The sequence below is a fragment of the Podarcis muralis genome, chromosome 10, assembly GCF_964188315.1.
Source record: "Podarcis muralis chromosome 10, rPodMur119.hap1.1, whole genome shotgun sequence".
Taxonomy (NCBI): Eukaryota; Metazoa; Chordata; class Lepidosauria; order Squamata; family Lacertidae; genus Podarcis; species Podarcis muralis.
In genome coordinates this window covers 42,536,691-42,553,447 of record NC_135664.1, presented here as the reverse complement: position 1 = coordinate 42,553,447, position 16,757 = coordinate 42,536,691, and the positions used below count along the sequence as shown (strand labels likewise).

The 16,757-nt window shown below is 40.4% G+C and overlaps 1 protein-coding gene across 6 annotated transcripts in view; it reads right to left on the bottom strand.

The window, feature by feature from the left end:
- APAF1 (apoptotic peptidase activating factor 1) overlaps positions 1 to 16,757 on the bottom strand; it is a 41,391-nt gene that overhangs the window by 19,553 nt on the left and 5,081 nt on the right. For 4 of the 6 annotated variants that reach the window (XM_077934857.1, XM_028746595.2, XM_077934858.1 and 1 more), the window contains 10 exons: positions 15,365 to 15,548; positions 13,988 to 14,100; positions 12,957 to 13,088; positions 11,934 to 12,172; positions 10,025 to 10,192; positions 6,968 to 7,093; positions 5,930 to 6,043; positions 4,403 to 4,587; positions 3,614 to 3,740; positions 2,022 to 2,147 (listed from right to left, as the gene is read on the bottom strand). In XM_077934857.1, coding sequence (XP_077790983.1) covers positions 2,022 to 2,147; positions 3,614 to 3,740; positions 4,403 to 4,587; positions 5,930 to 6,043; positions 6,968 to 7,093; positions 10,025 to 10,192; positions 11,934 to 12,172; positions 12,957 to 13,088; positions 13,988 to 14,100; positions 15,365 to 15,548 — 1,514 coding nt within the window. The remainder of the gene's footprint in view (positions 1 to 2,021; positions 2,148 to 3,613; positions 3,741 to 4,402; positions 4,588 to 5,929; positions 6,044 to 6,967; positions 7,094 to 10,024; positions 10,193 to 11,933; positions 12,173 to 12,956; positions 13,089 to 13,987; positions 14,101 to 15,364; positions 15,549 to 16,757) is intronic. The other 2 variants (XM_028746598.2, XM_028746599.2) reach the window with 2 other exon arrangements.

Below are 16,757 nucleotides of genomic sequence, written 5' to 3'. Positions count from 1 at the left end.
GCTTACTGGTTTGACAGGCAGCAGCAGTTGTAGCCCGGTGTGGCCGTGGGCAATGGCGGGGGGTGAGATCCTTTTGCTCTTGCACAACCAAAATATCTCCCTCATTGGCTTTGTGGGATGCTGGGAAAGTCCATGAAATTCAAATTGGCTTGGCCAATCGCAGACCACGTTTAAATTTAAACGGCCCAATCACGGGATGGCTTGGGGGTGGGTCATTCAAGGTAGACCTGAGTGAAGCCTTTTCTTGCCTAGCTTTCAAACAGGCTCACATCCTTTCTATTCAACAGCACAGTCTGCAATGAATGTCTCTCCCTCCTACCCTAAAGTTTGCCCCTTCCTGAAGGAGATGTACAGGAATTGTACAGATGGAATTTGCAGAGAACCTAGAAAGCATTATAAATATAAATAATACACTGAAATACAAATGGAATTAAAGTCCCAAGCACTAAGAGTAAAAACAAAATAATTTTGTTATTTTCTAGGTGTGGGAAATAACAGCGATGGATTTAGACAGGGGAGATCTTGATTCAAATCCTGGCTTCAATCATTCATGAAGCTCAATGGGTTACCCTTGATCAGTCATATCTCACCACCTAAGCTATCCTCATGGGGTTGTGGTAAGAATAAGATGGGAATGGGTGGAAGAAGGACCATGTATCCCAACTAAACTTTCTTAGAGGGGGGAAAAGGGAGTATAAAAATGTAGTAAAGGCCAGCATAAAATAAACTACAAAGGGGGAGCAATATCTTATTATATTTGTTGATCACAAACTGACTGTGGGCAAAATGCAGCCACAAACAGGGCAAATTAAGTTCCTACATATATTAGTGTAACTAGATGTGACAGCAGCATGACTTGTTGGAACACATCATGTTGATTTAACACAGAGAAATGTGATGGCTGGGAACAGAACACCCTCACGCCCCATCACCTCCTCATACTTTCTTTTCTCTCAGAGAAGAAAGGACCTCCAGTCTGAGAAATCACCAGAACAAAGCAATAGAGAGTTTGGGGAGAAAAGCCACATCTTGTATGCTATCTTTCGACATGAAAATGCCAACCTGTACTCTAAAAGTATACATCTGTCACCATCATGTCTAAGCTGACGCTCAGGCAAAACATGTCTAGTAGAGACAGGGAAGTGTCAATGTGATTTTAAAAATTTGGAGCACTAGTATATACTATTTGTTTAAAGATTTGTCTTGTAAACTACCATGTGAGGGTAGATAAGCCTGAAGGAAAAGTTAAAATAAATTTAAATACATTAAGCACTGATATCTTCCCGTAAGTTCCCGATGAGGTCTCTTCTAAAATGCTGCACATGGCTTTACTTATCCATGTTTCAAAAGGATCCATTCATGCTAGAACAGATTCAAAGAGCAGTTCTAATCCTAAGCACGCTTACTTGGAAGCCAGTCTCACTTGTGATCCTCCATTATCTCTTACTATTAGTCATGCTGTCTGTTGCTCATGAAAGTTGGGTGTCCAAAAGCATCTGGTGGGCCACAGGTTCCTCCTGCCTCATCTAATGCTTCCCTTTTGGAAAGACAGAAGGACCTATATTTCTGTTTCCTGCAGTGGCTCCCTGTTTGTGGAATGCTGTCCCCAGGCTCCGGGTGAAAATGTTCTCCTTCAACCAGGCCTTTGGCTGATTAATATTCTGTGCCTTTTTAAATGTGTTTGTGGGAGTGGGGTTATTGTTTTGTTTTTGTTTTAACTATTTTGTGCTTTTAGTCTACACTTTTATTTTGTGAACTGCCATAAGATCTTCAGATGAAGGGCAATAGATAAATATAATAAATACTAATAATATAGAAGTTTCTATATATAGAAGATACAATAAAAATACTGGGTTAATTTCAAACTTAGCATTCCATTCATAGAAGAAATCTTTGTAAAAGAAGTTTGATCTAACTCATCCAAGTTATTTAAAATGTATGAATTTCTCAGTTAACTACAGCCAGAAATGTAAATAGCTGTATAGGTTCAAAGGAGGATAACGGATATGTCATTTGCTTACTTTTACTTTTCTATCTGCTGAACAAGTGGCAACAAATCTGTCATCTGCTGAAAAAGTGCAACACAGCACTTCATCGTCATGAGCTTTGACTTCCAAAAGTTTTTCTCCACTTCCAGCTTTAAACACCTACAAATGCAATATCACAGATACTTATGAAATCATACATTAAGTTTAAGCTATTTTAAACATAGATATTAAGACTGTTGTGTTATGCTTTTACCAGCTGCGCTGTCCGCATAACTGAACTTTTATTAGTTTAAAAGGAAAAGGGTGGAAAGAAGAGGAAAGATGACCAGCAATATTAAATGTACACCAATATATGCCATAGAGATGTCTCCTTTTTTCAAAAATGGTTGTATTGTGTGGCTGAAAAAACTCATTGGCATGGGTAATAGTGCCACCCTGTGGTCAAAGGCAGGAAAGAAAACTAGAAGGAAGCAGGCAGCTCCATGAATCCAGTTTGCATCCTTGCCAGGCTTGAACAGGTTGTTTCAACAAGCCCCAGAAAGACAAAGAGAAAAAAAATATTTATTTCCCTAACAAGAAACAATTATGTACATACCTAGAATAAATTTAAGTAATTGGAAAGCAGCCAAGAAGCTAGAGGTGAGGGCCTGAGGAGCTTTGTCAATTAACACAAAATTACCATTCAGATGCGGGTGGCGCTGTGGGTTAAACCACAGAGCTTAGGACTTGCCGATCAGAAGGTTGGCAGTTTGAATCCCCACGACGGGGTGAGGTCCCGTTGCTCAGTCCCTGCTCCTGCCAACCTAGCAGTTCGAAAGCACGTCAAAGTGCAAGTAGATAAATAGGTACCACTTTGGTGGGAAGGTAAATGACGTTTCCGTGTACTGCTCTGGTTTGTCAGAAGTGGCTTAGTCATGCTGGCCACATGACCCGGAAGCTGTACGCCGGCTCCCTAAGCCAATAAAGCGAGATGAGCGCTGCAACCCCAGAGTTGGCCACGACTGGACCTAATGATCAGGGGTCCCTTTACCTTTCCCTTTTACCATTCAGATAGGAACCAACAGTTCTTTCTCATATTGCTGGAGGACTTCATCAACATGGAGTGTACGAAAGCTCCTCAAACTTGGGTGGAATACGTGGCTACTGGAGGAAGCAAACAGCCAAAGCTTAAGTGAAGCAGGCTACGTCCTTCTCCCAGCCAGGTGGAAGGAGAGGGGAGAACATATGATTCCCAGCAAAGCCTGTGTGTAGTACACACTGGCTGTGTTTGCATGTCATGCTGAACCATAGTTTAGCACTGGGGAGGCTAACCTGCAGCTCTCCAGATGTCGCTGAATTACAATTCCTATCAGGCTTTGCCAGTATTGTCAATGACCAAGAATTATAGGAGTTGTAGTCCAGCAGCTTCTGGAAGGCCACAGGTTAAGGTACTGCTAATTTAGCATGGCACAAAATAGCAGCAATTAAACTAGAGCTTGCATGCTCAAGATAGAGTTCAGAAGCGTTCACTTCTGTTTTAGCTTAACAATAGCTTGCTGTGTCATCCAAACCAAAAAATCATGGCTAATGTTAATTGTGGTTCATTTTAAGCAAACCAGCTAAAAATATACCCGTATATATCTTACCTGCAGCATTTTATCAGCTCCACATGAAGCTATTCTTTGTCTATCCTGGGAAAAAGAAGCATGGTAAACAGCATCTGTATGTGGACGCACAACCAAACGGTACATGTTCTTCATGGATTTTTTATTTCTATATTATAAAAAACACACAATATTTTAGTTTGTATATTTGTGGGGACAAATTTAAAACATATTTCAGGCAACAATAGATATTACCAAATTTTGTTTTTGGAAGAATAGTCACTCACTGAAATATTTATTGTTCTTTTAACACACATATTGTTTCTTCATCAACAGGTTATTATTTCAAAACTGCCTTGCAAATTTCATCAATTTCCAACAGAACTTTAATTTCCTTCCTTCATCATCTAGCTGCTCTTTAAGTTCACAACAGGACACTGTATTTGAATTCTATTTGTTTGCATTATAACTAAGAGCCCAGCTGACACAATACAAAAAGATGCATGTTTCATCGCCACACACAGGAGTATTGTAAGCTGCCTTGTACTCAGTTAAATCCTTGGTGCATCTAGCTAAGTATACCTTAACAGGCAGTGGCTCCCTAGGAGTTTCAAACAGAGGTCTTTCCCAGCCCTACCTGGAGATAACAGGGATTGAACTGAGACCTTTTGCACATCAAAAGGCAAACACTGCTGGTTTCTGCTCAACTTTTATAAATCATGCATGCACAAACACTTCTGTACAACACTGGGGTAAAAATTGTATAGACATTTATATTTATATTCTGATTCGGACAGAATATTATTCATAGGTAAAAATGCATCTGCTTACATCCATTCTACATAAAACGCTCCTTTCTCAACTTCTTGCTGAGCTTTTAGTTTTGCTTGCCGATAGACTTCTGAACTTTCTGGTTGACATAGACCCAGCTGTACAATGTCTGGAAATGGCTGCCGCCCAAGGAGGTGCCCATTTAAGGATAGAAATTCCTGGAAGTTTTCGCGTGCAATGGCATCCTGTGAACAATATATATCTTATCATAAAGAAAAGTGAACCTGGACAGTATATAAAAAGAGAGGCTGCTGGAAGTAGCAAGCATCATCCTGTAATAAGGAGGAAGCTAGACTAGATGAGGCCCCTCAAACATTTTCTGACTCTTACCCTTTGCCTCTTTCCTCACTCCTAGTTCTGTTTTCTAACATTGCTGAAATTCTGATTGCAAGTTTCTCTCTCTCTCTCTCTCTCTCTCACACACACACACACACATATAGTTTGTAAAAATTTGCAAAGCACCATGTCAACTGCATAAAACAATAATCTATATTGTGATCAGCTTCTAGCAAGATGCCTTGAAGCATTTAAATACCGTATTTTTCGCTCTATAGGGCGCACCGGACCATAGGGCACACCTAGTTTTTTTTGGGGGGGGGGAATAAAGAAAAAAATATATTTCCCCCCCTAAGCCCAAAGAAGCCAAGACAGCTGGCTGTCTTGGCTTCCTCTTTAGCTGCGCACAACCTCTCCAGCCAGGAGAGGCTGCGCGTGGCTTTGGCAGAAGCCATGACAGCGAGCGGGATGGATCCCGCTCGCTGTCTTGGCTTTGTTTTTAGCCGCGGGGCTGGGGCGGGGGAAGCCTGAGCTTCCCCCAACCCCAGCCCCCAGAACGGGTCCGGGAGCGAGGTTGCGCGCAACCTCGCCTTCGCTCCTGGAGCTTGCTGATATCCGCAAGCCTTCAGCCGAAGGCTTGCGAATAGCTGCCCAAAGTCCGGGGTGCGCAGCGCTGCACTCCCTGGGCTTCGGGCTGCAGGCTGCTATTTGCAAGCCTTCAGAGCCCAGCGGGCACTCCCGTCGCGCTCCGAAGGCTTGCGGATAGCTTCCTGAAGCCTGCATTCGCTCCATAGGATGCACACACATTTCCCCTTCATTTTTGGAGGGGAAAAAGTGCGTCCTATAGAGTGAAAAATACGGTACCTTATGTTCAGGAATGAAGCAAATCACACTAATTCTGCTAAACAAAACTAGATTAGTGGGAGTCTAGTGGAGCTAGCTGATCAGAAGGGTAAATGGGACAAATGTTTAAACTGGGATGTTAGACACTTGACAATATAAATGGAATGCATCAGATTCTCCAAACTCTTTCTGTTACCTCAGTTACTAATATAATCAGAATCTGTTTCTTTTCACAAATGCAGATATACTATCTCTAAAGTCTTTAAAATGTCACCTGTTCCACACAAGGCAGAATTATCAACTATGCCAAAACTTGGATAAGTTATCACAACAAACTTATCTTTAAGTGAAAGAAGAAGTGCAAGTGCAAGTCATGCGAAGTATAGTTGCTAATTTCTCACAGTATACCTTTTCATCCAGTATTTGACTGTATTCAGCATATTCATGAATTAAATGAGCAGGTCCTACCAATTCTGTTTTGGTTTTAATCCAGTCTAGTGAAAACATGAGAGCACAGAGTTCCTATAATAAGAAAAATTCTGTAAGTAAATAGTCCTGTTTGTAAGCTACACTTATTACTATTTCAAACTGTTACTTAGCTTTGCATTTTCAGAAGAATAAACTTCCTTTCTATTATAATGTTCCAAAATTTCTTTATAAAGTGATAACACTTTGGAAACATTAACAACCATGCACTGTTGCACATTCTTTCATTATTTAACAGATTAGCTAATGCTTTTTCAGATCAATCTCTTACACATCTAAAAATGAATATTTTTCTTGGCATGCTTTTTCCAATTTCCACAAAACTAGATGAATTGTTACCATTCAATTCACCATGTAATTATGGTAAGATCTTCGAACACCTGTATTGTGTTTCTGCTGCCATTTTATTTAAGGAGCGCATTCTTTAAGGAATGCAAACCAGACCACTAAGCAAAACCATGTCTAAGTGTAAACAAGCAGTGGTGAGGGTACTGAAGAGGAGAAATGTGACTGCTTTGCTTATCTCCCAGTCCTACTGCTGCTGTGTAACCCAGACTGAGCCATGGTTTGTCTAGTGGAGACATAACACAAAGCCAAAAACATTGCAAGGAGGAGCAAAGCAAATACAGTTTTCCTCTGAGCACCTGCAAACTTGCTTATTCATGCATAGCAATAGTTTGACTTACTGTTACCTGAAACAATTTGCAGTTATATATCCTTTTTCATTAAATTAAGCTTTTTGAGTGTTCAATGAGAAAAAAAGAATTGAGAATTTAAAAATATCTTATGCTGTTTTATGTATATTATTGTATTTTAGGTAATTTTTATCATTGTTTTATATCTATTTTAACCTTTGTTTTGGGAGTTGCTTTGAATTCAGTTTTTGAAAGAAGCAACTAAATAATAATAAACAACCACACTTCCCTTATATGCAGAAGATTAATATAAGTGCAGACTTACATTGTGCATATTGGCACTTGCCATATGGTAAGCCAGAAAATTATACCAGTACATGCAGTCTTCTTGTGATGGTATATACTGTTTATAACATTTCTTGTATTGATCAACTACTTTTTTATGTAGTGCCTGAAAAACACAATACAATTGTTAATCTTGGTCTGAACTTATCCTTTATGTAGTCATTTTATTGAATTAAAATAACTGAAGCTGTCCTATTGCTACAAGTATACACAGGGTTGATATTTTCACCCTCGTACCTGCGGGACCGCCTCTCCTGGTATGCCCCACAGAGAAACTTACGGTCTTCATGGTCATAACATTATGTTTGAAGACTGGGAACGGTTATGGACCACCGGTATAAAATTTACGGCATGTAATGCCTTAAAAGAAAATATTATGAAAATGATTTATGGGTGGTACATGACCCCAGTCAAGCTTGCAAAAATTTACCACTTGCCTGATAATAAGTGTTGGAAATGTAAAGACACTGAAGGTACATTCTTTCATCTTTGGGGGACGTGCCCAAGGATTAAGGCTTTCTGGGAGAAGATTTATAATGAAATAAAAAAGGTACTTAAATATACCTTTCTGAAGAAACCAGAGGCCTTTCTTTTGGGTATGGTCGGCCAATTGGTGTTAAAGAAGGACAGAACTTTTTTTATGTATGCTACAACAGCAGCAAGAATACTTATTGCAAAGTATTGGAAGACAGAAGAACTACCCACCATGGAAGAATGGCAGATGAAAGTTATAGACTATATGGGACTGGCAGAGATGACCGGCAGAATCCGAGACCAGGGGAAAGAGACGGCGGAAGAAGATTGGAAAAAAATTAAAGACTATCTTAAGAAATATTGTAAAATTGTTGAATGTTAAGACGATGTTGATTTTGAAATTAAGGGGTTGCTAGCTGTAATCTTTATGTGAATAAGGAAAGTAAGCTTAAAAATCTAACAGAAATTAAGGGAAGGATTTGTTGAAGAGATTTAATTAGAGAATGGAATACAGTAAGGAGAGGTATGAGGAGGTCGGGAAAGTAAGTTTCATGAACATAAGGGAATGAAGTTATACATGTGGTTTTTTGCTTTTTTGTATGTATTCTTGTTTTTCTTTTTTTGTGTTTTTTTGTGATTTTTATTTTTTATAAAATTTGTGAAAATGCCAATAAATATATTTATAAAAAAAAAAAAGGAGAAACTTACGGTCTTCAAATAAAAACATCTTGAAGGTCCCAGGCCACAGAGAAGTTAGGCTGGCCTCAACTAGAGCCAGGGCTTTTTCGGCTGTGGCTCCGATCTGGTGGAACACTCTGTCACAAGAGACCAGGGCCCTGCGGGACTTGACATCTTTCCGCAGGGCCTGCAAGACAGAGCTGTTCCACCAGGCCTTTGGCCAGGGCACAGCCTGACTCCCTCCCTCGGCAATCTTCGCGGAGCTCTGGCCCAATGGTCGCCAGTGGCTTGAATTAATTAATTTTATAATGAATGATTTTAGAGTGTTGGTTATGCTGTACTTTTGTACTGTTTTATTGTTGTTAGCCGCCCTGAGCCCAGCTTCGGCTGGGGAGGGCGGGATATAAATAAATTTTATTATTATTATTATTATTATTGCCCCGCTCACCATGATGATAGGGGAGCCAGGATCTGGTCAATGTACAAGAAGACACTGAAGTTGGAGCTATAAGCATACTGATATGCTGCCTCTTTCCACCTTAAGCTCAGATCTGAGAAGGAAAATGTTCAGGTTTCCCTCCTTGCCCAAATGTTACTCCAAGCGTGCACAAACCACTGCAGCTCCAACCTTCCTACAGCGAAGAATTGGAGACAGGAGGATCTGAACCTGAAGGGTGCTCTGGGCTCAGTGTGTCCATTAGCTGCGTAGGTTGAGCAAGCTGATACACTTCCATCTCCCCCTTCAGTTTTGTAGCAATATATCCAATGTCAAAATCAAATTAAAGAATTAGAATTGTAGAGTTGGAAGGGACTCTGCTGGTCATCTAGTCCAACCCTCTGCAATGCAGAAAATCCGCAATCCTAGACAGCCATAGAATTGGACAGAGGGCAAAAGGGCAAACAGCCAACCACATTTTAGAAGGTGTTTTGTTTTTTACTACAGTTGATTACTCAGCAGAACTGACAAGCCACTCACCCATCCTTCCTGCACATGGCTGTCAAAGGGCCAACCTAGTTGATACGTTAAATGAATGCACTGGACATATGTGGTTTTTGTTATTTCAATAGCAGCTGCCAGAGAGGGGGTTGATACACCATGATGGCACAACAAAGCATACCCACCCTGCTGCTGAATTGCAACCAAAGGCTTCAATCCAATACAATAGCATACTCCAAGCTTCTAGGTAACCTAGTTTCTCAAATGACTACAATGTGAGAAGCAGCTTGTGTAGTGAGGGATGAATAAGCAGAAAGACCTGTCCCAACATTGAAATCAACAAAGGATCCACAAAGTTTTCTCCCAAGCATATAAAGCCACTAGACCGAGCTTTTAAAATCCATCTTCCCCCACCCATTTTAGTATCATTTCCCAATATTTCTGAAATATTAAGTGCTTTCACAAAACAAGCTAAAATTATGCTCCAAAGATGGCATAGTACTTTCCCCTATAAGGAAGACCATTTTTAATAACTCTAAAAAGCAAATAAAACACTTTTTTCATTTCAAACACTTGAGGAAATTCAGAAGAATTTAATTTTTAGATACTTCGGTTTGATTATTAGCAAATATAAATAGATTCCCCAAGATACTCCCTCCTCTTAGACTTTGCTCTGCTAAGGAATGGGAAGCATGCAAATTATTGTGTCATACAATAAACCTGCCAATGTCATATAGTGCCACTATTAATCTAACTAAGCATTTTACGTTGTGCTGTATCAAAATAGCTTTAAAAGTTGAATTAGTATTCAATTAAGAAATTAGTACTGATGGATATCTAACTGTACAACTAGCAATTTAAATAAGAAGATTTTGAACACTGTGTAAGTACATGTTTAAGCTATGTCTAATTCTTATATAAGTCACCATTAGAAATTCAGAAGCATACTTGAAGCTGAGAGCGATTCTTCTCTGTTAGAAAGTCAAGCTGGAGATCATGCAAGTAATACTGGAATGATTTTCCATTCCGATCACAGAACAGGAGAGATTTGTTAACAAATTCTTGCAGTATGTCTTCAGCTTCCTCTGTCTCCATATCCCAAAGAATACAGAATACCTGAAGTGCATTTTGAAACAAATAATTGGTCAAGTAGCAAATACTTTTGCTGATAATCTAATTCAGAATTTAAAATATGCAAATGAATCAAATTTCTATGCAACCAAAGAAAACCAATGAAATCCATAAAGTTTTCCTACGTATCAATAGGAAGAGCCATTTTCAGCAAGGGGAGCACATTCCATCATAAGCAAACCTCTGGAGGCTGTATGTCAGTGGTAGATGGGACCAGAGGCAGAAATTGGTAGAGCAACTGCTAAGAGTCTTACCTTTGTACACTAGACTACATTCCAAGCATGAAAAATAGGGTTTCTTTCTCTCTCCCCCCGCCCTGCCCCAATCCTCCATCAGGCAAACAAAAGGCATCATCACAGTTCTAAGGTCAATTCCAAGTCAGGTAGAAACACCAGTGCGAGGCTCAGAAAGCGTCCTTCAGATGGCATTCAATGCAGCACTCAGGCAAAAATGTTTCCGTAAAGGATAATTCCCCATGCCTTCTCCCTAGTGAAGGCCCCTAATGAAGTTTCTTCTGAGGGTCATGGATCTTGCTAATATCAGTAGAAGCCTTAAGCACGTACTTCTACTACAGTGGTACCTCGGGTTAAGAACTTAATTCGTTCCGGAGGTCCGTTCTTAACCTGAAACTGTTCTTAACCTGAGGTACCACTTAAGCTAATGGGGCCTCCAGCATGATTTCTGTTCTCATCCTGAAGCAAAGTTCTTAACCCGAGGTACTATTTCTGAGTTAACGGAGTCTGTAACCTGAAGCATCTGTAACCTGAAGCATCTGTAACCTGAGGTACCACTGTACTAATTTTATTATTTATACCCTGCCCATCTGGCTGGGATGCCTGGGTCCCAGCATATATAAAAACATAGTAGAACATTAAACCTTAAAAAGCTTCCCTATACAGGCCTGCCTTCAGATGTTTCCCAAATGTTATATAATTACTCATTTCCTTAAATCTGATGGAAGGGTGTTCCACAGGGTGGGCGCCACTACCGAGAAGGCCCTCTGCCTTAACTCTCTCAATTAAGATTTAAAATTAGTATGAATTGTTCCCACTACATAGAAACAAAATTGCACATATATAGATATAATTTTTATGAGAATCTGTGAACTATTTTTCCAACTGCCTTTTCCATGTTTTTCAGCTACTAAGTACTAATATTTAATTAAAATGTTTAAGAAAATATATGTACTACTTTTGACATCTTTATCCTAATGTTTAACCAGAACTCCACTCTATATCAATGCAGAAGCAATTTTAAGAACTGTTCCAACAGTTGATACCCCTAGCAGCTGCATAATGCCCACCACCCTGTGAGCAAACAGGCAAGCACTTCTGAAACAATCCAACCTCTGAGTCTTCTTTGGCTAGTGAGGAAAGAAACAAGACCAAACATTACATATTAAGCTACAGCTACCATGGCATGTTCTCGAAGCTACCAGCATGAGTTTGACCAAACTGCGGGAGGCAGTGGAAGACAGGAGTGCCTGGCATACTCTGGTCCATGGGGTCACGAAGAGTTGGACACGACTATATGACTAAACAACACCACCACCACCATGGCATTGAAAGAAAAGGGGAGAAATTATGCTCAAGGATGGGTCAGTTCTAATGTCACTCTCATTACAACATCACTTTTCTGCAAAATGTCATGGTCACAATTTGTTTTCATGATTTAAAAGTCACAATCTCCATAACCACCACCAGTGTTTCTTTAAAATGGGTTTTACCTTTGAAGGCACTTTAACATCCTTTTGAAGGACAGAAAGATCTCTGTAATAGTCTTTGAAATCTTTTGGCAACATTTCAACACTTATGGACATGGCTTCATCAAGTGCTTCATAATCATAAGATGATGATTTCCTTATTCTTTTAAATTGCTTATTTTGAAGTTGTTTAAGGTAGTATTCCCAGCGATTGGGGAAATCTCTTAATAATGCTCCTATCAAAGATACCACAAGAGGAGAACCTGAAAAACAGGAATGGATGAAATTACTAAATGAAAATTAAACTTTTGATAAAAGAATAGCAAATTGCAAAGAGAATGCTGTGAAGGAAATGTAATTTTTACACTGAGTTGCTCACTGGTCTAGCTTAGACATCAAAGTTAACTGTAGCTAATTGTTTATTATGCATACAGTGGTACCTCTGGTTGCGAACGGGATCCGTTCCGGAGCCCTCTTTGCAACCTGAACAGAATGCAACCTGCGTTTGCGGGTCGCGATTCGCTGCTTTTGCGCATGACGTTATTTTGAGTGTCTGCGCATGCACGAGCGGCGAAACCCGGAAGTAACCCGTCCTGTTACTTCTGGGTCGCAACCTGAAAAGATTTAACCTGAAGCAAACATAACAAGAGGTATGACTGTACTGATCTCACCCACTTTGCTTCTCTGCACTAGCACATGGGAGAAGAAACCATGATACCCCGGCTTAGCATTATGTCCAAACTGTGGGTTTTGCTTTGTTTTCTTTGAAGCAATGAATGATCTGTCAGTCAACAGCAAACCTTAGATACAGATTGTAGATTGTTCAAAGTGAAAAAAACCCACAATGCTCAGTTTGAAAACAGCAAGGGATTGTGGTTTCTTTTTCCTACATTTTTGCAAAGGAGGAACAAATGCTGCATTTACAGTAAATCATTAAATATGGTTTATCATGACATGTGAATGAGGTCACAGACTAGTAAACAGCAGATATAAGATGAAAGTTAAAAATGGTTTGTTTCAAAATGCAGAGAAAAGGAGCATTCTTACCTTTGCATTCTTTTACAATACAATCAGCTTTTTCTGGTAGTTCTGTTATTTCTATATTAACAAACCGAGATAATATTTCAAGTGATTTTTCATGTGTTAGTCCACTTTCCACAGGAACTTCATATTTCTTGCCTGTGTTTAGAGTTAAGATTCAAATAAAAAAGGAAATATTTAATTTAATGCATGCTACGTATGAATTTACACTGTAATTAGGATTTAAGTTACAACATGGGAATTTTAACTGGGCTTGCTTAAATGTGCTGTATTTATTTATTTTAATTATTTTTGATCATGGTATATATGCATGGTATACAGTGGTACCTCGGGTTAAGTACTTAATTCGTTCCGGAGGTCCGTTCTTAACCTGAAGCACCACTTTAACTAATGGGGCCTCCTGCTGTTGCCGCACCGCCGAGCAATTTCTTTTCTCATCCTGAAGCAAAGTTCTTAACCCGAGGTACTATTTCTGGGTTAGTGGAATCTGTAACCTGAAGCATATGTAACCTGAAGTGTATGTAACCCAAGGTACCACTGTATTCCATAGAATTGTAGAGTTGCAAGGGAGCACAAGGATCATCTAGTCCAACCCTGTGCAATGCAAGAATCTTTTGCCCAATGTGAGATTAAGAGTTGCATGCTGTACCATCTAGGGTATTATTATTTAATTTCCTCTATTGTTGTCTATCTCTTCCCTAATACAGTTGTCTGAATCAACTATTTACAGTTTTCTCAAATTTTGTATGCTCTTCAGTGTTTCTCACTGATACTGGGTCATTCTGTGAAATTCAATAAGCAGCAGTAGTACTAAAAGCTCAAATCCTGTCTTTCTAACATCTCTGTCTTCCTGGCTACATATCAGAGATTATGAGCTATTTTTGAAGGACAGTGCAGTTTTTCTCCTCTGTACAATGCCTACATTACTGTTGCACTTAGTAAGTGTTAATGGTAGTCATGGCAACACAATTAAAAAAACCACACTGTACATGAGTAACCTTAAATACTTAAAAGGAGGAAGAAGACGCAATCCTTACCAGCTACAGAATCTGTTACACTCCTATCTCTACTGGTGATAAGAACCTGGCAATGACTGTCAAAGGATTTTAATACCCAGGAATCCCAAATGTCATCAAGCACCAAGAGAGACCTATTAGGAAAAAAACACGTCAAGCTTGGAGGCACTGTACACCTGCTTTGAAGATTCCTCGATATGTTAAGAACCAATAAACTTTTCATTTCACTTCATTTTTCAAAAGTGCTCCCTTTTAAATATTTATTCTAAACAAAAAATTGAGTCTCATGTGCTTTATATCCATGACAACTAAAATTGCCCAGAAGAAAGAATTATTGTCTGGGACAACTCTCAAGAGCTTGACTGGACTAAACCATAGCAGTTCTATACTTAATGAACAGCATTTTCTATGTATTTTACATTTATTAAACATTTGCAGAGTTAAAGGACATGCTAATATTGTATTCAGTGTTAGCCACATTTGAACATATTTGTTAAAAGGTAGTTGTTTTCCAAAAACAGCTAGCTATGTTACAAGAAGCACAATAGAAAAAGCTAAATACTGCTAAATTCTGAATCTGGATGAGTTGAGATCAGCCAGCGATAGCTGGTGACTGTGGAGAAGCCATAGCCTAGAACTAGTAAGACTGAATCAATTCAGGAAGTCTTTTGGACATATGTTCAACATATTGCTCATTACAACTAGAATCAAATGGGAGTAAGGAGTTCTATTAACGACAGCTAACAAATCTGGCTCATGCTTTAGGTCAGAGTGGTTTAACACGAAGCCTGCAGGGTAGCCTTTTTTTGGCAGCCCTTGCCAAGTACTAAAGGAGTGTTGCTAACGACCATTCCATTCCATTTTCAATTAAATATGTTAATTGTGTATATTAAATAATATTAACTATATTGTGAACACTTCAATTTATGACCTGGAAATTTAATTCAGTGTGTGTCCTGCAGGTTCTGTGTAGAGGTACTCTTGCAGCCCACTTGGTCTGAGAGGCTGGATCACCCTGCTCTAGAATAGATGAACCAAGCATGCAATCTAGAATTCTTTTCAAGCCAGTGAACGTGCAAAAAATTCACCAATGGTAAGGAACTTAAAATTCACATGCTAGAAGACACAGCATTGCTAATTGTGACTTGGGCTGGATCTAGACGCATCAAAGAAGCGTTTCAATTTAAAGTTTTGTAAATTTAAACAGGGGAAACAGGTAGAGAAAAACAATGTTACATCGCACATGCAACGCATAAAAATCTCCTTTTCTTTACCAGTCTAGCCGAGTCCTTGGAAAAGTCTTGATTAAGCCATTGAGTACATACATGAAACAAAGACAACACAATTCTAGTAGCTGACTTGAAATGTTCAGATATTTCTTTACACTATTGACAGTACCTTGGGTATTTGCGCAAAAATAGCAAACGAAGGCGATCTTTAGCTTCCTCTATATTAAGTGGTGGCCTCTGAGAGTAAGTGAAGTCCTGGTCTAATCTTAGACAGATATTTTGGAGTTTCATTAACAGACCTGCTTTGTCTTGTTTCCCAACAGAAACCCAATGTACTCCTCCTGGGAAACAATCTAGCAAAAAGATACAAAGTTGAATTTATAATACAGATAGATACAGTTACATGTATGTCTAAACATAAACAAATTTGTTTATTTTAAAAAGCAACAAAGCTAACTGAAAAAGATTCTAAATGTTCATATTTAAGAACTTGTGCCTAAGTTGGCTTGATTTCCTCTCCCCTGCCATGCAATTTACTTTTGTGACATATTTTCTTGATTGTAACCCTGAGCTCAAGGGCTGTCTTGTTTGCTACTGATATTATGTAAACTGCTCTGAGAATCTTTTGGCTGCCAAACAGTGTAAAATGCTTAAAATAATAAATAAAATCAAGCTATATTAAGAGAAACAAATGAGAACAGGATGTTTACATTCAGCACAAATAGGTATAGGACACATATATTGCATCATTCAAAGAGGGCATATAGGGCTCAGTTCTCAAAGCTCAAAATACTGTTATCCACACCAGATATGCTCTTTTGCTGCTATAGCTGTTGAATATACAGTGGTACCCCGCAAGACGAACGCCTCGCAAGACGGAAAACCCGCTAGACGAAAGGGTTTTCAGTTTGCGAGTTGCTTCGCAAGACGATTTTCCCTATGGGCTTGCTTCGCAAGACGAAAGCCCATAGGGAAATCTCCGGGACAGCGGGGAAGCGCAGCGTGTCTTCCCCACTGTCCTCGGACCTCCTCCCGCCGCCCGCCATCGGAACAAAGCTCCGATGCCGGGCGGGGGGGCGGGAACGCGTTCTCCCGCCGCCCGCCATCGGAACGAAGCTCCGATGCCGGGCGGGGGGGCGGGGACGCCTCCTCCTGCCGCCCGCCATCGGAACGAAGCTCCGATGCCGGGCGGGGGGGCGGGGACGCGTTCTCCCGCCGCCCGCCATCGGAACGAAGCTCCGATGCCGGGCGGGGGGGCGGGGACGCGTTCTCCCGCCGCCCGCCATCGGAACGAAGCTCCGATGCCGGGCGGGGGGGCGGGGACGCGTTCTCCCGCCGCCCGCCATCGGAACGAAGCTCCGATGCTGGGCGGGGGGGCGGGGACACCTCCTCCCGCCGCCCGCCATCGGAACAAAGCTCCGATGCCGGGCGGGGGGGGCGGGGACACCTTCTCCCGCCGCCCGGCTTCGGATGGCTTTCCTGAAGACTTGGGGTGGGAGGAGGGTTTTCCTTCCCACCGCCAACATTCAGAATGCTGTTCTGAATGTTGGCGGTGGGGAGGA